The sequence below is a fragment of the Dendrobates tinctorius genome, unplaced genomic scaffold (genome assembly GCF_039654945.1).
Source record: "Dendrobates tinctorius isolate UK_male_01 unplaced genomic scaffold, ASM3965494v1 ptg000054l, whole genome shotgun sequence".
NCBI classification, from domain to species: domain Eukaryota; kingdom Metazoa; phylum Chordata; class Amphibia; order Anura; family Dendrobatidae; genus Dendrobates; species Dendrobates tinctorius.
This window is the reverse complement of record NW_027361722.1, coordinates 3,814,268-3,838,944: the sequence shown is the minus strand read 5'-3', so window position 1 is coordinate 3,838,944 and position 24,677 is coordinate 3,814,268. Positions and strand designations below refer to the sequence as shown.

At 46.1% G+C, this 24,677-nt stretch overlaps 1 protein-coding gene across 1 annotated transcript in view; it reads left to right on the top strand.

Annotated features, from left to right (window-relative positions):
• Window positions 1–3,480, top strand: part of BOC (BOC cell adhesion associated, oncogene regulated) — an 84,885-nt gene extending 81,405 nt beyond the window's left edge. Inside the window, exons 14-19 of the mRNA XM_073577029.1 lie at window positions 101–223; window positions 448–660; window positions 1,833–2,038; window positions 2,173–2,240; window positions 2,384–2,559; window positions 2,682–3,480. Of these exons, the coding sequence (XP_073433130.1) occupies window positions 101–223; window positions 448–660; window positions 1,833–2,038; window positions 2,173–2,240; window positions 2,384–2,559; window positions 2,682–2,833 (938 nt within the window). The 3' untranslated portion in view covers window positions 2,834–3,480. The remainder of the gene's footprint in view (window positions 1–100; window positions 224–447; window positions 661–1,832; window positions 2,039–2,172; window positions 2,241–2,383; window positions 2,560–2,681) is intronic.
• Window positions 3,481–24,677: the final 21,197 nt, after the last annotated feature.

Genomic DNA, 24,677 nt, shown 5'->3' with positions numbered 1-24,677 from the left:
GGCGCTGTTTTCTTGCTCCCGTGGTTTTACTGTATATTTATACCTCTCTCTTATGTCCATCTGTACATTTACACTCGCAAATGTCACTCCCTCATCCCAGGTGACCGTTACTGGCACTCCATCACCGATCTTCAGCCCGAAACCTCCTATGATATCAAGATGCAGTGTTATAATAAGGGTGGCGAGAGCGAGTTCAGTAACGTCATGATCTGTGAAACTAAAGGTAATTATGGCATCCGGTATTACCCTCGGTGGAAAACGAGGCACCATGTGCCTCGCACCTCACTGACATTACTGGCTTCTACTAACAGGCCAGACTATACGGCTTCTACCAGATATCTGGATTGATTTGTAATGGAGGGCACCAATAGTGGAATCCATCCTAGGGTGATGGCTCTGGTACCAGTGAGAGGGTCATAATTATTAACTGGTTCTCAATACTTGCAGCTCGGAAGTCTTCTACTCAAGGAGGTCGTCAACCGCTGCCTGCCGCGCCATCACCGCAGCATCCGCCCAACAGAAATGGACCTCTTGGAACCGCAACGGTGGCGAGATCCAGTGACTTGCCGTATCTGATTGTGGGGGTCGTTCTGGGCTCCATAGTTCTTTTGATAGTCGCTTTCACCCCTATCTGCCTGTGGAGGGCGCTGTCCAAGCAAAGTAAGTGTCTGCAGGGTCACATCCAAAATGTTACATTTCTAGAATGTTGTATGTACCGAATGATCTGATTTGAAAATATGAAAGACCTAGAACATGTGAATATAAGTGCTCCAGAGCGTACCGAGGAGATATGCAAGTTTTGGAGAATGTTATTTGGATATGGATGGTTTGGAGCATGTCGGGTGGATACGAATGTTCTGGATCGTGCTGGGTGAATAGGAACACTGTGGATCATGTTTGGATATGAACAATCTGACTAATGATGAGCGAGCGTGCTCGGATAAGGTCTTATCGTGCTCAGGTGCTAGCCGAGTGTCTTCAGCGTGCTCAAATACTATGTTCTAGACCCCGCGGCTGCATGTCTCATGGTGTTAGACAGCCGAAACATATGCAGGGATTGGTTGTCAAACAGCCATGAGACATGCAGCCGCGGGAACTCAAAAATATTATTCAAGCATGCCGAACACACTCGGAATTGGCACCAGAGCATGATCAGAAAACATTGTATCCGAGCACGTTCACTCATCACTAGTTCTGAATCATGTGAATCATGTTGGGTGAATATGACCGCTTTGGAGCATGTTGGGTGAATATCGGTGTTCTCAAGCATGTTGGTGAATATGGAAATTCCGGAGCATGATGGGTGAATATGAACGTTCTGGGGCATGTCGGGTGCGTGTAGACGTTCTGGAGCTTGTTGGGTGGATGGGACATTCTGGAGCATGTCGGGTGGGTATGGACATTCAGGAGCATATTGGATGCGTATGGACGTTCTCAAGCGTGTTGCGTGGATAGGGACGTTCTGGAGTGTGTTGGGTGGACATGGATGTTCGGGAGCATGTCGGGTGCGTATGGATGTTCTAGAGCATGTTGGGTGGATAGGGATGTTCTGGAACGTGTTGGGTGGATGGGGACGTTCTGGAGCATGTCGTTGGATGCGTGTAGACGTTCTGGAGCGTGTTGGGTGGATGGGGACGTTCTGGAGCATGTCGGGTAGGTGTGGATGTTCTGGAGTATGTCGGATGGGTGTGGACGTTCTCGTGCGTGTAGGGTGGATAGAGACGTTCTGGAGCATGTCTGGTGGGTATGAACGATCTTGAGCGTGCTGAGTACAGATGAACGCTCTGAAGTTTGTCACCATTTTCATCTCCATCTTTTTATTTTCTTTGCAGAGCAAACAACAGACGTGACATTTCCCAGCACCGGACTCCTGAACCCCTCTTCCTCCTGCCAGTACACGATGGTGCCGCTCCGAGGGGCCCCGGCCATCAGCACCATCCCTTACTCTAACGGGTCTGTGATGAATGGCAACTGTCCTGCTAAACTGCTGAATCCGGGTGGCAAGCAAAGAGATTACAGCTCCGCGCCGCTGCACAAGGTGAGCAATGGCGCCCACCGTTCTCCAGTCACAGCCAGAGCTGCACTTACAGCTTTGGAGGTGACTACAGCGATGGGTAACAGCAGGGACCTACAGATCCTATATGTGCTGAATATATTCTATCATGTCTTCAGGACGAGGCCAATACGCTGCTCGAGAACGACTCCGGACCCCCTGAGCCCGCGGAACACCTCCCCCCAGAGTGAGTCAGTCTAGTCCGTGCTATGCTGTGATCTCCTTACAGTACACGGGGTCTGATATATGATGAGCGCTGATAATTGGGGGGTCCTCGCTCTGCTCCTGGGGGGGCGTTGTGATATAATGTTCCGGTATTTTACTTTATAGGTTGTACGAGCGGCAGAGCAGCGATGTGACCGTAATGTGCGACTTGTGTGATCAGGACAGAGCTCATCCCTACGGAGAGATCCCCCCACCCGAGGACCAAGCGTCCCCCCGAATACCTGACCCCAGCCAGACATTCCCCATCCTGTCCGTGCCCACCGAGCGCCTGTTATGCCAAGGTAACGTATGCCACGCGCTGAGGCTCTCGAGATATGTGACATGATGTAATCATGGCCTGATGCGGCTGATGCCAGGGAGCAGTAGACCACCGCTGTTCATCTCTGTCCTTTCTTTATGGCAGACTGCTCGTACTGCCTGCTCCCGGCAGAGATGGCGGAGAGTCCGGTGGTGCCGAATCCCCCCACGGACCCCCAGTCCCATCATATCCCAGCACAGAGCAGCGAGACAGAAGACCGTCCCGGCCGACACACGTCCCAGGGACCGGCCACCTAATGGCCCCAATCATGGACTATAACGGGGGATGACGGAGCCGAAATGCCTAATCTTACTGAGAACGTGACCTTGTCCCACACCTGTGCCCACCAGTGTGCCACCATGTTTGTCAGCTCAGCTCCCATGATGCTTTGCTAGGTGTGAGCACTACATCTCCCAGGATGCAGCGGAGACCCTGAACCAGCATACAGATCCGGGTCCCTTGTAAAGGTGCTCAGGGGCCCCACGTGACCTTTCCAGTATGGCCGCCGCGCTCGGTAACATGGCGTCTTCCGGCTCGTTCGTCCCCCGCACAGCAGAGAAATAAATGGAGTCTATTTTTATACTATAGATATTTATATATTTATGTCGTGTACATAGATTTATTTTCTTTATAAAGAAAGATTTGTTTGGTCAGAATCCCCCCGACCGCCGTATCTCACAGCCCCCCAGGACGGTAGACGAGGAGCCGACGAGACCTAATAACTTATAGCTTGCGCTAGCATGTCAGCCGGCGAGCGCGCACCGCGTATGTCCGCAGGACCACACGGCGCCTCCAGCTGGCGGAGGCACCGACGCATTATGTATACCCGCCTTCATGCAGTATGAGACATTTGGCTGCTTTCAGTATAAATGTAAGAAATGGAAATAAATCTGTATTATAAAATCTGGGCGTCCTGTCGGATCGTCATTGCGTCTTAAAGGGGCCACATATAGTGAAAGACTAGTATTATGCTCTGCAATCCCAGGTACTGCCACAAGAGGGAGCTGTAGCCAATACAATCTAGATCCTCCCCCACACAAGGCCAAACCAAGCAATATGGAGAGAACGGGAATAGCAGGATCCTCAGTGGCATCTTCTAAACCCACCAGGGCTGATCTCAGCTTTACTTTATCTTATCTTAACAATTGAATCTGCAGTGCAGCATTACAACTTCAGTGAATAAACGCAATTCTGTTGTTTTTTTGGGTTTCACTTTTACGGTGTACACTTTATGGCAAAATTGACTCCTGATTTTATAAGTGATACAAATTTTTATATTTTTAAAACCTTTTTCTTACTTTATGCTATAGTCCCCTTAGGGGACTTGAACTTGCTGTCGTCTGATCACTTGTCATAGTGCGTACGATAAATCACAGTCTGCGATGAAACGCAGCCTGTGGCACAGGAGAGCCAAAATGTCAATCTTGTGGGTCTTCAAATGCAAAGGTTTAATTATCCATAAATACAGATGTAGTAATCCTTAAAATGTCAGACAGCACGAAACCTTATTAACATACAGTATTAACATAGCCATGTAGTACCTCATCTGACAAGTTATGGATTGCTGCATGTGGTCAAAATGAGAACAAGTATAGGAATACAGCATCACAGCCATCATCAGTCCATGAATACAGCACCACAACCTTCAGTCCATGAATACAGCACCACAACCTTCAGTCCATGAATACAGCACCACAACCTTCAGTCCATGAATACAGCACCACAACCTTCAGTCCATGAATACAGCACCACAACCTTCAGTCCATGAATACAGCACCACAACCTTCATTACATGAATACAGCACCACGACCTTCAGTACATGAATACAGCACCACAACCTTCAGTCCATGAATGCAGCACCACAACCTTCAGTCCATGAATGCAGCACCACAACCTTCAGTCCATGAATACAGCACCACAACCTTCAGTCCATGAATACAGCACCACAACCTTCAGTCCATGAATACAGCACCACAACCTTCAGTCCATGAATGCAGCACCACAACCTTCAGTCCATGAATACAGCACCACAACCTTCAGTCCATGAATACAGCACCACAACCTTCAGTCCATGAATACAGCACCACAACCTTCAGTCCATGAATACAGCACCACAACCTTCATTACATGAATACAGCACCACGACCTTCAGTACATGAATACAGCACCACAACCTTCAGTACATGAATACAGCACCACAACCTTCAGTACATGAATACAGCACCACAACCTTCATTACATGAATACAGCACCACAACCTTCAGTACATGAATACAGCACCACAACCTTCATTACATGAATACGGCACCACAACCTTCATTACATGAATACAGCACCACAACCTTCAGTACATGAATACAGCACCACAACCTTCATTACATGAATACGGCACCACAACCTTCATTACATGAATGCAGCACCACAACCTTCTGTACATGAATACAGCACCACAACCTTCAGTACATGAATGCAGCACCACAACCTTCAGTACATGAATGCAGCACCACAACCTTCTGTACATGAATACAGCACCACAACCTTCAGTCCATGAATACAGCACCACAACCTTCTGTACATGAATACAGCACCACAACCTTCTGTACATGAATACAGCACCACAACCTTCAGTACATGAATGCAGCACCACAACCTTCAGTACATGAATGCAGCACCACAACCTTCAGTACATGAATGCAGCACCACAACCTTCAGTACATGAATACGGCACCACAACCTTCAGTCCATGAATACAGCACCACAACCTTCAGTCCATGAATACAGCACCACAACCTTCAGTCCATGAATACAGCACCACAACCTTCAGTCCATGAATACAGCACCACAACCTTCAGTCCATGAATACAGCACCACAACCTTCAGTCCATGAATACAGCACCACAACCATCAGTCCATGAATACAGCACCACAACCTTCAGTCCATGAATACAGCACCACAACCTTCAGTCCATGACTACGGCACCACAACCTTCAGTACATGAATGCGGCACCACAACCTTCAGTACATGAATGCAGCACCACAACCTTCTGTACATGAATGCAGCACCACAACCTTCTGTACATGAATACAGCACCACAACCTTCAGTCCATGAATACAGCACCACAACCTTCAGTCCATGACTACGGCACCACAACCTTCAGTACATGAATGCGGCACCACAACCTTCTGTACATGAATGCGGCACCACAACCTTCTGTACATGAATACAGCACCACAACCTTCAGTACATGAATGCAGCACCACAACCTTCAGTACATGAATGCAGCACCACAACCTTCAGTCCATGAATACAGCACCACAACCTTCAGTCCATGAATACAGCACCACAACCTTCAGTCCATGAATACAGCACCACAACCTTCAGTCCATGAATACAGCACCACAACCTTCAGTCCATGAATACAGCACCACAACCTTCAGTCCATGAATACAGCACCACAACCTTCAGTCCATGAATACAGCACCACAACCTTCAGTCCATGAATACAGCACCACAACCTTCAGTCCATGAATACAGCACCACAACCTTCAGTCCATGACTACAGCACCACAACCTTCAGTCCATGACTACGGCACCACAACCTTCAGTACATGAATGCGGCACCACAACCTTCAGTACATGAATGCGGCACCACAACCTTCATTACATGAATACGGCACTACAACCTTCATTACATGAATATGGCACCACAACCTTCAGTACATGACTACGGCACCACAACCTTCAGTACATGAATACATCACCACAACCTTCAGTCCATGAATACGGCACCACAACCTTCATTACATGAATACGGCACCACAACCTTCATTACATGAATACGGCACCACAACCTTCATTACATGAATACAGCACCACAACCTTCAGTACATGAATACAGCACCACAACCTTCATTACATGAATACGGCACCACAACCTTCATTACATGAATACAGCACCACAACCTTCAGTACATGAATACAGCACCACAACCTTCATTACATGAATGCAGCACCACAACCTTCTGTACATGAATACAGCACCACAACCTTCAGTACATGAATGCAGCACCACAACCTTCAGTACATGAATGCAGCACCACAACCTTCTGTACATGAATACAGCACCACAACCTTCAGTCCATGAATACAGCACCACAACCTTCTGTACATGAATACAGCACCACAACCTTCTGTACATGAATACAGCACCACAACCTTCAGTACATGAATGCAGCACCACAACCTTCAGTACATGAATGTAGCACCACAACCTTCAGTACATGAATACAGCACCACAACCTTCAGTCCATGAATACAGCACCACAACCTTCAGTCCATGAATACAGCACCACAACCTTCAGTACATGACTACGGCACCACAACCTTCAGTACATAAATACAGCACCACAACCTTCAGTACATGAATACATCACCAGAACCACCATGACTATATGAATACAGCATCAGAGTTTGGACATAGTGATTCTGGTGCTTGATTATATATTGTGGTTCTGGTGCTTTATAAATCAGTACAGGAAGACTGCTTCAGATTTAGCATCAGGAGATGAATGCATCATCAAGCTTAGTACAATAATCGATTACAATTTCAAGTTTGTCCCGCCATATACATTTATATCGCATGAACGTACAACTCCCAGTATGTCATTAGCAGAAGTAAGGAGATATTGGGAGTTGTTACCAGCCATCATCAGACTGAGGGGCGCACAGGTTTGGAGTTATTCGCACCCCTTTTGTCGCTATGTAGTCCAGGCACCTGCCGCTCATCTCTTTGGACTCTCCTTTTCTCTGTCCTTCTGCAGCACATATCAACAGAGTGCCCTTAAAATGAAGTGTAATTATAATGCCCCCTAAATAAAATATCTGCCTATGCTGCACCTAAACCATCACCCCTAACTGTTAACTGCACAAACTATGACCCCCGCACACTGCCCCTCTTATGATACATTGCATCTACACTGTCCCCCATGCTGGCAGTTCCTCACACTATATTCCCTCATGTTGTCCCTATTTCCACACTACCCCCTCGACACGGTCCCCATATTGTGTGCCCCCCACCTTATCCTCTCTCCATACTGTTCCCCATCACACTGACAAGTCCTTATTTATTGGCTCCATAAAGCATCCCCCCCCCTGTGGTGCAGCAGAGACAGTGGCAGAGTGTGATGGGGGTCGCTTCAGGAGGTGACCTCATTACAGAGCTGGACATCAGGGCGGTGGGTAATGAACGCTCCTCCACACCTTTTTCAGTGTCTTCAATTGTTTTGGTGTCTGAAAGATGTAAATGAAGAAATAAGGGAACCGCCTGCATGCTATAGACCGGCTCTTATGGTCCGGAGGACGAGCCCGACCCCACTTCTGGGGGTGACAGGTATCTTGCCTCATGGCAGAAGCAGCGCTCCCACCCACTCCAGCTACAAAGCACCTTCCTTGGACTATAAAGTCTCAAGCTGGATACAGTGCTGCACAGTTTTGTGTTCTCCCTCTTTATCTACCATGGTCTTTTTATGCTCTCCTATAGACAGTAATGTTACAGGTAGTGACCCTGGCACCAGGAAGGCCTCAGTCTTCTGTTGGGGGTAAAGTACCCTATACTGTATTCCAGCACCCCACTTCTGTAAGCTCCATCCCTTTGTGCACATCCCCAGTCACTGTAACCTTGACCAGGAGCACAGGCCCCATAACCTCACTGCAGACCTGCTGACAGCCGGGATGGGTCTGTGGCCGGTGACATGAAGCTGGAGGACACCCTCGCCATGTGTGACAGCTCAGAGACAGCAGCATTTAACAGCTAGTGAGCCGGGAAGTTTCTCACATCTGATTTCACAATGCTTTATTAATGTTTATTAATCTTTGCTTCAGTTTTGCACCATTTCAAGCCCTCTGCTGTCACTCTGGGGAAGTGATTGACAGCTGCAGATAGAAGGCAGATGAGGGCTCACTGATGGTGACGTCCTTTCCTCTGCAGCAGAAGTACGTAATGCAGATAAAGGGAAATGTGGAACTAGTAATAACACGAGGGGGAACAAGAAACGGAGACCCCCCCCCATACCAAAACCTGGAATGAGGATCAGTAGCGAATAAAATCAGTTCTCATCACAACTAGATAGTAACATATAGACACAAATATGCCGTCATCACCGTACCGACACCCTGATACATATATACATACATACTGCCACGGGGGAAAGCCTCCAGGAACTTCTGCTCTTCACCATCTTCAAAACTGTGACTAGTCCATCAGCCGCGCTCATCAGCAGCCGCGCTCATCATCAGCCGCGCTCATCAAAAGCCGCGCTCATCATCAGCCGCGCTCAGCAGCAGCCGGGCTCATCAGCCGCGCTCAGCAGCAGCTGCGCTCATCATCAGCCGCGCTCATCAAAAGCCGCGCTCAGCAGCAGCCGCGCTCATCATCAGCCGCGCTCATCAAAAGCCGCGCTCAGCAGCAGCCGTGCTCATCATCAGCCGGGCTCATCATCAGCTGCGCTCATCATCAGCCGGGCTCATCAGCAGCCGCGCTCATCATCAGCCGGGCTCATCAGCAGCAGCGCTCATCATCAGCTACATAGGTCTCTCCGCTGCTTTGCTGCAATGTATCACTCAGGTTCAGAGCATTATCTATACTGGATTCAATTGTAGTAAATTCATAGAGCAGGGTGAGGATTTATACATGACATTTGCCAAAATGTATCCAAAATCTATAATTCCAGACAATATCAGACTAGGAGACACCAGACTCCTAGTCCTGTAGTGATAAATAATTTTCTGGTGATAAAACTGTATTAAAACAGCAAAACAGCCCAATAAAGTGACACATTTCTGAAATCAGGATGTCTGTCTCTACATCATGCTGCTCTCAGATTACACAGTGAAAATCTGATGAAAGATTCCCTTTAACTTTGTTTATATACCACAGCAAAGCATTAATTATCAGTTCAGAACCACAACTACAATGCCGCCATGGTGCCCTACCTCTATTACATCAACATTTCCATATCAGTGGCTGCAGACAAAATCTTATACATACAGAGAGCTCCCCCTAGTGGTGGCTACAGACAGGATCTCATCATGTATCTCTGTATACAGGGAGCTCCCCCTAGTGGTAGCTGCAGACAGGATCTCATCATGTATCTATGTATACAGGGAGCTCCCCCTAGTGGTGGCTACAGACAGGATCTCATCATGTATCTCTGTATACAGAGAGCTCCCCCTAGTGGTGGCTGCAGACAGGATCTCATCATGTATCTCTGTATACAGGGAGCTCCCCCCAGTGGTGTCTACAGACAGGATCTCATCATGTATCTCTGTATACAGGGAGCTCCCCCTAGTGGTGGCTACAGACAGGATCTCATCATGTATCTGTGTATACAGGGAGCTCCCCCTAGTGGTGGCTACAGACAGGATCTTATGTATCTCTGTATACAGGGAGCTCCCCCTAGTGGTGGCTACAGACAGGATCTTATGTCTCTCTGTATACAGGGAGCCCCCCTAGTGGTGGCTGCAGACAGGATCTCATCATGTATCTCTGTATACAGGGAGCTCCCCCTAGTGGTGGCTACAGACAGGATCTTATGTATCTCTGTATACAGGGAGCTCCCCCTAGTGGTGGCTACAGACAGGATCTTATCATGTATCTCTGTATACAGGGAGCCCCCCTAATGGTGGCTACAGACAGGATCTCATCATGTATCTCTGTATACAGGGAGCTCCCCCTAGTGGTGGCTACAGACAGGATCTTATCATGTATCTCTGTATACAGGGAACTCACCCCTAGTGGTGACTGCAGACGGGATCTTATCATGTATCTCTGTATACAGGGAGCTCCCCTTGTGGTGACTGCAGACAGGATCTCATCATGTATCTCTGTATACAGGGAGCTCCCCCTAGTGGTGACTGCAGACGGGATCTTATCATGTATCTCTGTACACAGGGAGGGCCGATAAGTGAAGTGCGGTGTACTCCGGAGGCCGTCAGGCAGACGGCAAGAAAATAAACTTGGACCTGTTGTACCCGACATTTGCCTCATTCGTGTCTCTGTTACATCTCTGCGCGGTAAGAGTGGGACCACCTCCCAGCTTGGCCCACCGACCCTACAGCTGCAGACAGGATCTTATCATGTATCTCTGTATAAAGGGAGCACCCCTAGTGGTGACTGCAGAAGGGATCTTATCATGTATCTCTGCATACAGGGAGCTCCCCCTAGTGGTGACTGCAGACAGGATGTTATCATGTATCTCTGTTTACAGGGAACTCCCCCTAGTGGAGGTTGCAGACAGGATCTTATCATGTATCTCTGTGTACAGGGAGCTCTCCCTAGTGGTATCTGCAGACAGGATCTTATCATGTATCTCTGTATACAGGGAGCTCCCCCTACTGGTGGATGCAAACAGGATCTTATCATGCATCTCTGTATACAGGGAGCTCCCCCTAGTGGTGGCTGCAGACAGGATATTATCATGTATCTCTGTATACAGGGATCTCTCCCTAGTGGTATCTGTAGACAGGATCTTATCATGTATCTCTGTATACAGGGAGCTCCCCCTAGTGGTGGCTGCAGACAGGATATTATCATGTATCTCTGTATACAGGGAGCTCCCCCTAGTGGTGGCTGCAGAGAGAATCTTATATATCTCTGTATACAGGGAGTTCTGTTGTGAATTCGCTTTCTGGCCTCCCTCTGGTTATTACTGAAGGAAGTGGAGCTGGTCTGATTTTCAGAGGGGTTTCGAGTTCTCTTTCTGCACTCCCTCTGGTGGTTACTGGCGGTAATGGAGCTGATCTGATTAACAGAGGCTTGCCACCTGATAATGAGGACGACGATTGTAGATCTGGGGTTTCAGACTGGGATTTAAGACAGCCGACTCCCTCTATCCCTGCTGGTGATTTTCTTCCTGTGCCTCCTGAGGTCTGATGTCTCCAGCTCAGTCCCTGCATGTTCAGCTAAGTGTTCATTTGCTATTCTGTTTGCATTTGATCTGGTTTTGACTATCTCAGTTTTGTGTTGGTCAGCCATCTCCGGCTGGGGCTGCATTGAATCACCGTCCATATGTTACTGCTTGTGCCAGTTTGTTTTTGTTCCTTATTAGATTGGCCTCTTTTTGCTCTGCTTTCAGAATATACCAGAGTGCTGATATAGTGGGAGCAGTCTAGCGACTTCAGTGTTTTTTGCATCAGACGTGTTGGACTTTTTGCAGGGTTTTTTGCGTGATTGCAGACAGTGTCTTTCCTTTCCTGTCCTGTCTAGTCAGTGTGGGCCCCATCGTTTGCTCAGCCTATTTTCCTACCTGTGTTTGTGTTTTCATCTTGTCTCACCGTCAATACATGTCTGGAGGCTGTCTATTCCTTTGGGGTCTGCTCTGGGGCAGTTTAGATTTCCCCTTTCTTGCTTTAGGCTTAGTTAGTTCTCCGGCTGTGCCGAGGCGTCTAGGATCATCGTAGGTACGCTCCACGGCTACTGCTAGTTGTGTGGTAGGATCAGAGGTCTGCAATCTGCTTAGTTACCAACCTCTCTGGTTTTCTGGGGCTTAGCTTGGGCCTGCTCTCCTCCTCGGTGACCCAATCATAACAGATCTCCCCCTAGTGGTGGCTGCAGACAGAATCTTATCATGTATCTCTGTATACAGGGAGCTCCCCCTAGTGGTGGCTGCAGACAGGATCTTATCATGTATCTATGTATACAGGGAGCTCCCCCTACAGGTGGCTGCAAGCAGGATCTTATCATGCATCTCTATACAGGGAGCTCCCCCTACTGGTTGCTGCAGACAGGATCTTATCATGTATCTCTGTATACAGGGATCTCCCCCTAGTGGTATCTGTAGACAGGATCTTATCATGTATCTCTGTATACATGGAGCTCCCCCTAGTGGTGGCTGCAGAGAGAATCTTATATATCTCTGTATACAGGGAGTTCTGTTGTGAATTCGCTTTCTGGCCTCCCTCTGGTTATTACTGAAGGTAGTGGAGCTGGTCTGATTGTCAGAGGGGTTGCGAGTTCTCTTTCTGCACTCCCTCTGGTGGTTACTGGCAGTAATGGAGCTGATCTGATTAGCAGAGGCTTGCCACCTGATAATGAGGACGACGATTGTAGATCTGGGGTTTCAGACTGGGATTTAAGACAGCCGACTCCCTCTATCCCTGCTGGTGATTTTCTTCCTGTGCCTCCTGAGGTCTGATGTCTCCAGCTCAGTCCCTGCATGTTCAGCTAAGTGTTCATTTGCTATTCTGTTTGCATTTGATCTGGTTTTGTCTATCTCAGTTTTTTGTTGGTCAGCCAGCTCCGGCTGGGGCTGCATTGAATCACCGTCCATATGTTACTGCTTGTGCCAGTTTGTTTTTGTTCCTTATTAGATTGGCCTCTTTTTGCTCTGCTTTCAGAATATACCAGAGTGCTGATATAGTGGGAGCAGTCTAGCGACTTCAGTGATTTTTTGCATCAGACGTGTTGGACTTTTTGCAGGGTTTTTTGCGTGATTGCAGACAGTGTCTTTCCTGTCCTGTCTAGTCAGTGTGGGCCCCATCGTTTGCTCAGTCTATTTTCCTGCCTGCGTTTGTGTTTTCATCTTGTCTCACCGACAATTCAGTATATGTTTGGGGGCTATCTATTCCTTTGGGGTCTGCTCTGGGGCAGTTTAGATTTCCCCTTTCTTGCTTTAGGCTTAGTTAGTTCTCCGGCTGTGCAGAGGCGTCTAGGATCATCGTAGGTACCCTCCACGGCTACTGCTAGTTGTGTGGTAGGATCAGAGGTCTGCAATCTGCTTAGTTAACAACCTCTCTGGTTTTCTGGGGCTTAGCTTGGGCCTGCTCTCCTCCTCGGTGACCCAATCATAACAGAGCTCCCCCTAGTGGTGGCTGCAGACAGAATCTTATCATGTATCTCTGTATACAGGGAGCTCCCCCTAGTGGTGGCTGCCGACAGGATCTTATCATGTATCTCTATATACAGGGAGCTCCCCCTAGTGGTGGCTGCAGACAGGATCTTATCATGTATCTATGTATACAGGAAGCTCCCCCTTGTGGTGACTGCAGACAGGATATTATCATGTATCTCTGTATACAGGGAGCTCCCCCTAGTGGTGACTGCAGAAGTGATCGTATCATGTATCTCTGTATACAGTGAGCTCCCCCTAGTGGTGGCTGCAGACAGGATCTTATCATGTATCCCTGTATACAGGGAGCTTCCCCTAGTGGTGGTTGCAGACAGGATCTTATTATGTATCTCTGAATACAGGGAGCTCCCCCTAGTGTCTCTCTCTGGTTATGCAGGGGATTTGGAGCTCTGTATTAGGAGAATTAAACTCTCCTGTGGAACTTTCCTTTCTGCCACATGCAGGCAGCGCAGGGTTAACGCATCTCCCTGTTATTAGCTGTTATTATGGCGGCTCCAAATCTGCTGCTGGCGGCCATAGAGCTGTATAATCGGCTGCGTCACACTTTCCGCTGTCTCTGGCGTCCTGCTCTCCATCATCTTATTTTACTGCTCTGTAATCTGGGCCCGGATCCCAGTGCCGGCACCTGGGGGGCCGCGGCTCGCACCGGTGAATGGGCTTCTTCAGCTCAGAATCCCCTCATGGCCGCCGAGGTGCGATACTTGTGTTGGCTACTGAGATGTGGAATAAAGAAGGGGCCAAACCTGCCCGAAACACCGAGATTAACCTCTTCATTCACAACCCGACTGTACCCGAGGGAGAGCTGAGATACACAGCTCAGCAGACAGTATCACACAGGAGAGGATTAGATACACGGCTCAGCAGTCAGTATCACACAGGATAGGATTAGATACACGGCTCAGCAGACAGTATCACACAGGAGAGGATTAGATACATGGCTCAGCAGTCAGTATCACACAGGAGAGGATTAGATACACGGCTCAGCAGTCAGTATCACACATGATAGGATTAGATACACGGCTCAGCAGACAGTATCACACAGGATAGGATTAGATACACGGCTCAGCAGTCAGTATCACACAGGATAGGATTAGATACACGGCTCAGCAGTCAGTATCACACAAGTTAGGATTAGATACACGGCTCAGCAGTCAGTATCACACAGGAGAGGATTAGATACACAGCTCAGCAGTCAGTATCACACAGGAGAGGATTAGATACACAGCTCAGCAGACCGTATCACACAGGAGAGGATTAGATACACAGCTCAGCAGTCAGTATCACACAGGATAGGATTAGATACACGGCTCAGCACACAGTATCACAGAGGATAGGATTAGATACACGGCTCAGCAGTCAGTATCACACAGGATAGGATTAGATACACAGCTCAGCAGTCAGTATCGCACAGGATAGGATTAGATACACGGCTCAGCAGACAGTATCACACAGGAGAGGATTAGATACACGGCTCAGCAGTCAGTATCACACAGGAGAGGATTAGATACACAGCTCAGCAGTCAGTATCACACAGGAGAGGATTAGATACACGGCTCAGCAGTCAGTATCACACAAGTTAGGATTAGATACACGGCTCAGCAGACAGTATCACACAGGAGAGGATTAGATACACGGCTCAGCAGACAGTATCAGACAGGATAGGATTAGATACACAGCTCAGCAGTCAGTATCACACAGGAGAGGATTAGATACACAGCTCAGCAGTCAGTATCACACAGGAGAGGATTAGATACATGGCTCAGGAGTCAGTATCACACAGGATAGGATTAGATACACAGCTCAGCAGTCAGTATCACAGGATAGGATTAGATACACAGCTCAGCAGTCAGTATCACACAGGAGAGGATTAGATACACAGCTCAGCAGTCAGTATCACACAGGAGAGGATTAGATACACGGCTCAGCACACAGTATCACAGAGGATAGGATTAGATACACGGCTCAGCAGTCAGTATCACACAGGATAGGATTAGATACACAGCTCAGCAGTCAGTATCGCACAGGATAGGATTAGATACACGGCTCAGCAGTCAGTATCACACAGGAGAGGATTAGATACACGGCTCACCAGACAGTATCACACAGGATAGGATTAGATACACGGCTCAGCAGTCAGTATCACACAGGAGGGGATTAGATACACGGCACAGCAGTCAGTATCACACAGGAGAGGATTAGATACACGCTCAGCAGTTAGTATCACACAGGATAGGATTAGATACACGGCTCAGCAGTCAGTATCACACAGGATAGGATTAGATACACGGCACAGCAGTCAATATCACACAGGACAGGATTAGATACACAGCTCAGCAGACAGTATCACACAGGATAGGATTAGATACACAGCTCAGCAGTCAGTATCACACAGGATAGGATTAGATACACGGCTCAGCAGTCAGTATCACACAGGAGAGGATTAGATACACAGCTCAGCAGACAGTATCACACAGGATAGGATTAGATACACAGCTCAGCAGACAGTATCACACAGGATAGGATTAGATACACGGCTCAGCAGTCAGTATCACACAGGAGAGGATTAGATACACAGCTCAGCAGACAGTATCACACAGGATAGGATTAGGTACACGGCTCAGCAGTCAGTATCACACGGGATAGGATTAGATACACGGCTCAGCAGTCAGTATCACACAGGATAGGATTAGATACACGGCTCAGCAGTCAGTATCATACAGGAGAGGATTAGATACACGGCTCAGCAGTCAGTATCACACAGGATAGGATTAGATACACGGCTCAGCAGTCAGTATCACACAGGAGAGGATTAGATACACGGCTCAGCAGACAGTATCACACAGGAGAGGATTAGATACACGGCTCAGCAGTCAGTATCACACAGGATAGGATTAGATACACGGCTCAGCAGTCAGTATCACACAGGATAGGATTAGATACACGGCTCAGCAGTCAGTATCATACAGGAGAGGATTAGATACACGGCTCAGCAGTCAGTATCACACAGGATAGGATTAGATACACGGCTCAGCAGTCAGTATCACACAGGAGAGGATTAGATACACGGCTCAGCAGTCAGTATCATACAGGAGAGGATTAGATACACGGCTCAGCAGTCAGTATCACACAGGATAGGATTAGATACACGGCTCAGCAGTCAGTATCACACAGGAGAGGATTAGATACACGTCTCAGCAGTCAGTATCACACAGGAGAGGATTAGATACACGGCTCAGCAGTCAGTATCACACAGGAGAGGATTAGATACACGGCTCAGCAGTCAGTATCACACAGAAGAGGATTAGGTACACGGCTCAGCAGTCAGTATCACACAGGATAGGATTAGATACACGGCTCAGCAGTCAGTATCACACAGGATAGGATTAGATACACGGCTCAGCAGTCAGTATCACACAGAAGAGGATTAGGTACACGGCTCAGCAGTCAGTATCACACAGGAGAGGATTAGATACACGGCTCAGCAGACAGTATCACACAGGAGAGGATTAGATACACGGCTCAGCAGTCAGTATCACACAGGATAGGATTAGATACACGGCTCAGCAGTCAGTATCACACAGGAGAGGATTAGATACACGGCTCAGCAGTCAGTATCATACAGGAGAGGATTAGATACACGGCTCAGCAGTCAGTATCACACAGGATAGGATTAGATACACGGCTCAGCAGTCAGTATCACACAGGAGAGGATTAGATACACGGCTCAGCAGTCAGTATCATACAGGAGAGGATTAGATACACGGCTCAGCAGTCAGTATCACACAGGATAGGATTAGATACACGGCTCAGCAGTCAGTATCACACAGGAGAGGATTAGATACACGTCTCAGCAGTCAGTATCACACAGGAGAGGATTAGATACACGGCTCAGCAGTCAGTATCACACAGGAGAGGATTAGATACACGGCTCAGCAGTCAGTATCACACAGAAGAGGATTAGGTACACGGCTCAGCAGTCAGTATCACACAGGATAGGATTAGATACACGGCTCAGCAGTCAGTATCACACAGGATAGGATTAGATACACGGCTCAGCAGTCAGTATCACACAGAAGAGGATTAGGTACACGGCTCAGCAGTCAGTATCACACAGGATAGGATTAGATACACGGCTCAGCAGTCAGTATCACACAGGAGAGGATTAGATACACGGCTCAGCAGTCAGTATCATACAGGAGAGGATTAGATACACGGCTCAGCAGTCAGTATCACACAGGATAGGATTAGATACACGGCTCAGCAGTCAGTATCACACAGGAGAGGATAAGATACACGGCTCAGCAGACAGTATCACACAGGAGAGGATTAGATACACGGCTCAGCAGTCAGTATCATAGTCTTAGATACACAAGTTCAGCAGGTATCACCATGACTTGTAGATCCTCTCTGTTACATGCTGGGGTTGCAGTGCTGCGGATTTCCCATTGCTCCTCAGGGGTCACTACTCAGGCGCTGGGGGCCCCTCACCTTCCTGGGGCCACTGTGTGTTCCATGTATGAAATGACTGAGGCCGCAGCAGGAACACGAGGTCTGTGCGCCATCTGGTGGTCATTAGTAGAACTGCGATAATAATTCCAGCTGCAGAAAATGAAATTCCGCCTCTGTTTTTTGGGGGATTTGTTTTTGTGGCTCTCAAAGTTTGATAAATGACCTTAATTGCGTGATTTTCCAGGTCAGTGCGATTACAGCAATACCAAACTTGCTAATATTTGTATATTATTTTTGTGGGGAAAAAAATTGTAAAAATAATATAAATAAATGAGAATCACTTGTATTTTGTCGCCATTTTCTGGATATCGGAACTTTTGTAATTTTTCATCGCTGATGCTGTGCGAGGGTTTGTTTTTCTTGGGTCTAAGTGATGTTTTATTGGCCCCATTTTGGGGTACACACAATATTTGGATCATTTTTTATTGTCTTCTGCCTTTCAGTGACCAGAAAGCTGTAATTTTGTCATTTATATATATATTTGCCTTTATGGTGTTTACTGCATTGGTTACATATTATACATGCCCCATTTATGCCATAAATGGAGACCACTGGACTGCTGGAGGGTCCTGAGGAGGAGGAGGGTCTCGCTGAATTGCATATCATGTTCCTACAGCTGCCACTAGGGGGAGCTCATTCCATAGAAGCCTATAAAACCATCAGCTCTCTGCTCCTCCTAGTGGTGGCTGTGGAAAGCTTGTATTTTCAGTAGCTATGAAGGAAAGCAGGAGGTCTGGAGCTTTGTATCAGAAAAACTCCTATGTATTAAAAAATTGTGGGAAACATTAATTTTAATGCACCAGAAAATCCCTTTTGGATAATAGACTGGGTGGGATTTGTGTGACCTCCTGCAGTCTTGTGTAACGCTGCTGATAACTGGAGATGAACCAACCGAATCATGACCAATCAAATTGATTACAAACTTCCTGGAAAATGTTGACTTAGCAAAATCGATTATTTTCAGGATTCAAATCCAGGAAATAGAGGTCAGCCGTCACTTTGAAGGATTTCTTTAAAGATTATACTCTTTGTCCTCCACTCACTTAGGGCTTGGTCTTTTCTTTGGTCGTCTTTTTCCTGGTCTTCTCTTCAGTCTTCTTTTTGGTCCTCTCTTCTCCGACGTTCTCTTTTGATCTCCACTTTGGTCTTTTCCTCTCCAGCCTTCTCTACGGCTTTTTTCTTTGTTGTTCTCTTTGGGTCTTTCCTTCTCTCTTCTTCACTTCTGTCTTCACTTTCTGATCATCTCTTCTAATGTCTTCTCCTTCGTCATCGTTTTGGTCTTCCTTTTCCAATCTTCTCTTCTTAGTTCTTCCCTTCGGTTTTCTACTAATCTTTCTCTTGTCAGGTCTTCTTTTTGGTCTCCTTTTTCCCAGTCGTCTCTTCTCCACTTTACTCTTCTCAGTTTTTCACTTTTACTGTCTTCTCTTCAGTTTTTCTTTGATCTTGTCTTCTCCGGTTTTCTTTTCTCTAGTCTTTCTTTGGTCTTTTATTCTTTGGCCTATTTATTATTTGGTCTTCTCTTCTTTGGTCTTCATTTCTCCAGTCTTCTCTCTGGTTGTCTCTTTGGTCTTCTCTTCTTTGGACTTCTCTTCTCTGATGTTGTCTTCTTCGTTATTTTCTTTGGTCTTCTCTTCTCTGGTCTTCATTTCTCCAGTCTTCTCTCTGGTTGTCTCTTTGGTCTTCTCTTCTTTGGTCTTCTCTTCTCTGATGTTGTCTTCATTATTTTCTTTAGTCTTCTCTTCTCTGGTCTTCACTTCTCCAGTCTTCTCTCTGGTTGTCTCTTTGGTCTTCTCTTCTTTGGACTTCTCTTCTCTGATGTTGTCTTCTTCGTTATTTTCTTTGGTCTTCTCTTCTCTGGTCTTCATTTCTCCTGTCTTCTCTCTGGTTGTCTCTTTGGTCTTCTCTTCTTTGGTCTTCTCTTCTCTGATGTTGTCTTCTTTATTTTCTTTAGTCTTCTCTTCTCTGGTCTTCATTTCTCCAGTCTTCTCTCTGGTTGTCTCTTTGGTCTTCTCTTCTTTGGTCTTCTCTTCTCTGATGTTGTCTTCATTATTTTCTTTAGTCTTCTCTTCTCTGGTCTTCACTTCTCCAGTCTTCTCTCTGGTTGTCTCTTTGGTCTTCTCTTCTTTGGACTTCTCTTCTCTGATGTTGTCTTCTTCGTTATTTTCTTTGGTCTTCTCTTCTCTGGTCTTCATTTCTCCAGTCTGCTCTCTGGTTGTCTCTTTGGTCTTCTCTTCTTTGGTTTTCTCTTCTCTGACGTTGTCTTCATTATTTTCTTTAGTCTTCTCTTCTCTGGTCTTCACTTCTCCAGTCTTCTCTCTGGTTGTCTCTTTGGTCTTCTCTTCTCTGATGTTGTCTTTATTTTCTTTAGTCTTCTCTTCTCTGGTCTTCATTTCTCCAGTCTTCTCTCTGGTTGTCTCTTTGGTCTTCTCTTCTTTGGTCTTCTCTTCTCTGATGTTGTCTTCATTATTTTCTTTAGTCTTCTCTTCTCTGGTCTTCATTTCTCCAGTCTTCTCTCTGGTTGTCTCTTTGGTCTTCTCTTCTTTGGTCTTCTCTTCTCTGATGTTGTCTTCATTATTTTCTTTAGTCTTCTCTTCTCTGGTCTTCACTTCTCCAGTCTTCTCTCTGGTTGTCTCTTTGGTCTTCTCTTCTTTGGTCTTCTCTTCTCTGATGTTGTCTTCTTCATTATTTTCTTTAGTCTTCTCTTGTCTTCATTTCTCCAGTCTTCTCTCTGGTTGTCTCTTTGGTCTTCTGTTCTTTAGTCTTCTCTTCTCTGATGTTGTCTTCTTCATTATTTTCTTTAGTCTTCTCTTCTCTGGTCTTCATTTCTCCAGTCTTCTCTCTGGTTGTCTCTTTGGTCTTCTCTTCTTTGGTCTTCTCTTCTCTGCTGTTGTCTTCTTCTTTATTTTCTTTGGTCTTCTCTTCTCTGGTCTTCATTTCTCCAGTCTTCTCTCTGGTTGTCTCTTTGGTCTTCTCTTCTCTGATGTTGTCTTCTTCTTTATTTTCTTTGGTCTTCTTTTTTCTGATGTTGTCTTCTTCATTATTTTCTTTAGTCTTCTCTTCTCTGGTCTTCATTTCTCCAGTCTTCTCTCTGGTTGTCTCTTTGGTCTTCTCTTCTTTGGTCTTCTCTTCTCTGATGTTGTCTTCTTCATTATTTTCTTTGGTCTTCTCTTCTCTGGTCTTCATTTCTCCAGTCTTCTCTCTGGTTGTCTCTTTGGTCTTCTCTTCTCTGATGTTGTCTTCTTCATTATTTTCTTTGGTCTTCTCTTCTCTGGTCTTCATTTCTCCAGTCTTCTCTCTGGTTGTCTCTTTGGTCTTCTCTTCTTTGGTCTTCTCTGATGTTGTCTTCTTCATTATTTTCTTTAGTCTTCTCTCCTCTGGTCTTCATTTCTCCAGTCTTGTCTCTGGTTGTCTCTTTGGTCTTCTCTTCTTTGGTCTTCTCTGATGTTGTCTTCTTCATTATTTTCTTTGGTCTTCTCTTCTCTGGTCTTCATTTCTCCAGTCTTCTCTCTGGTTGTCTCTTTGGTCTTCTCTTCTCTGATGTTGTCTTCTTCATTATTTTCTTTGGTCTTCTCTTCTCTGGTCTTCATTTCTCCAGTCTTCTCTCTGGTTGTCTCTTTGGTATTCTCTTCTCTGATGTTGTCTTCTTTATTTCCTTTAGTCTTCTCTTCTCTGGTCTTCATTTCTCCAGTCTTCTCTCTGGTTGTCTCTTTGGTCTTCTCTTCTTTGGTCTTCTCTGATGTTGTCATCTTCATTATTTTCTTTTGTCTTCTCTTCTCTGGTCTTCATTTCTCCAGTCTTGTCTCTGGTTGTCTCTTTGGTCTTCTCTTCTTTGGTCTTGTCTTCTCTGATGTTGTCTTCTTCATTATTTTCTTTAGTCTTCTCTTCTCTGGTCTTCATTTCTCCAGTCTTCTCTCTGGTTGTCTCTTTGGTCTTCTCCTCTTTGGTCTTCTCTGATGTTGTCTTCTTCATTATTTTCTTTAGTCTTCTCTTCTCTGGTCTTCATTTCTCCAGTCTTTTCTCTGGTTGTCTCTTTGGTCTTCTCTTCTTTGGTCTTGTCTTCTCTGATGTTGTCTTCTTTATTTTCTTTGGTCTTCTCTTCTCTGGTCTTCATTTCTCCAGTCTTCTCTCTGGTTGTCTCTTTGGTCTTCTCTTCTTTGGTCTTCTATTCTCTGTTGTTGTCTTCTTCTTCTTCTTTATTTTCTTTAGTCTTCTCTTCTCTGGTCTTCATTTCTCCAGTCTTCTCTCTGGTTGTCTCTTTGGTCTTCTCTTCTTTGGTCTTCTCTGATGTTGTCTTCTTCATTATTTTCTTTAGTCTTCTCTGGTCTTCATTTCTCCAGTCTTCTCTCTGGTTGTCTCTTTGGTCGTCTCTTCATTGTTCTTCTCTTTTCATTATTCTCTGGTCTTCTTTTTGACAATTTTCTCTCAGTTTTTCTCTTTAGTCGTCTCTTCTTCGTTCTCCCCTTTTTCTTTCTTCTCTCCTATGGCCCTCTCTCTTTGGCCTTCTGATGCTGTATTGGCCTCTCATGTTCAAGCAAAGCGCAACACACTTCACGTCTCAACGTGCATCATCACATGGTGGTCACTAGGACCTACAAGATGACAAGGCCTACTCTGTACAAGAAGAGAAGTGAGAATTAATGAAGAGAAAGACTGAAAAACAGATTGAAGTGAAGACAGATCTGTAGTGAACAATGACCAGGTGGGATGCTGAGGAGGCACGATGGGTGCAGAGCGAGCCTTGGACTGACGAGTATAATATTTCATTATTTTCAACCCCTCCCCAGCCTGTATTTATTTTGATTTGTTGTTTTGAGAGCTCTAGGAACAGAATTTTCATCTTTTTGGGGTAGATTCATAAAATCCTAGAATGTTAGAGTTGGAAGGGACCTTCAAGGTCTTCGTGTCCAACTCTCTGATCAATACAGGAGTCATTAAACCATCTTAGACAGATGTCTGTCCAGCCTCTGTTTGAAGACTTCCATTGAAGGAGAACTCACCACCTCTCATGGCAGCCTGTTCCACTCATTGATCACCCTCACTGACAAAAATTTTTTTCTAATATCTAATCTGTATCTTTGTAGGGATATGTAAGAAACCTATGTCCCTTTAAGTTTCCCATGCTCCCAATGTGTATATATGTATATAATGTTGCTATGTGCTATCGAGATTCATACAGTTTTGAGATATAACGTGTATATTTCATGTTGATGTGTAATCTTTGTATATACTAGGGACAGTGTAATTAGTGTTATTGCCACTAGATGGGAGCATAGAGTTTGTTACATTTTACATGGAGATATAGGGGTTAACAATAGGAGGGGTTAGCTGTATAGGAATAGAGGGGGACTTCTTAGTTAAAGTCAGTTGAGGCAGGGGTGTTCAAACCCTGTGGACGGGCTTAATTGCCTGGAGGTGTAAAACCCTCATTGTGACTTGAGCTTAAGGATTCAGGACTCTACACAGACTGCCAGCAACATTAAAGCCAAGTGCCCAGTTTTCCAGTAAAGAAGGACAAGTATAGCAGCAAGGTCAGGGGGATAGAGTTCCCCAGTGAAGGAATTGAAAGAAGCAAAGGTCAGCCAGACAGGTGAGTGTTCATCATGTGGCGAATTGCAGCCTGGGCGCATTCTCTAGGAGCCAGGGCGAAACGGCAGAGGGAAGCACCAGTGATAGTGAGTACCAGGAGGGATACTGGTAATACGTACAAGTGGGTACGACCCGATCTCGAGCTGCATAGGAAAGAGAGTGAAGAAGGGAAAGCTGCTATGGAATGTTACAAAGATTTTATTGTCCATCATGATTGTAATCTGGATGAGCTGCGAAGAGACATCAGTAAAGTTCTGTATTGTGACTTTAATTTGGACTCTGTCTTTTTTTGTATGCATGTGAATGAAGATGGTCCTGGAAGGCAGATGGTGGACTCTGCCAACACCGTGAGTACAGATCGTGATATGCAGAATATGTTTCATTCCATTGCTTCTCGTGTTTCCATGTGCAGATGAGAATAATGATGATCCCTGTACAGTGTGACAGCCCTTCAGAGATTTGTAAACAGCTAGTAAGTCTCCTCTTCGCCTTTTTTTTACAAGCTGAACATTCCCAGATCCTTTATCCGTTCCTTGTAAGACAGTGATTCAGTGTGAACTAAATTTTATTTAGACCAAATCAAGTCTTCCGGCCAATGTGAGCGAAGCTGCCAAAGCGACATTCAGGAGTTTCACTCTTGTCATTTGATAACTTATAATCACCATGACTTTTACCAAATCACAAAATCCGCTCTGCTACATCTGTAACTGATATTTAGGTTGACGTCAGGCTTCCAGCAAATGCTGGGAGTTGTAGTTTCACAGTGTCTTCTTGAGTAATCCAGGCTGAAAGAGAGGGGGATGTACTGAGCTCGCTCACACCCATGGACATCTGCGTCACCACACCAGGCGCACGTTGGCAAGTGTGGGAACAATAAATGGCTCGGCTGATCTGAGCCTGGTGGTCATGGAAACAAAGTACCCAAAGTATTGTGGTCCCTTGTACTGGGTGCTAGCGAGGTTGACCAGGGAGGAGGATAGTTTACATTGTTCTGTGCAGGCCACCACCAAATATCGATGAAGGAGGAGTATACTCCTGGATGAGAAGTACAGGTGTAAGTGGAGTACTGGTGAAAATAGAGCAAATCGGTGGAGTACT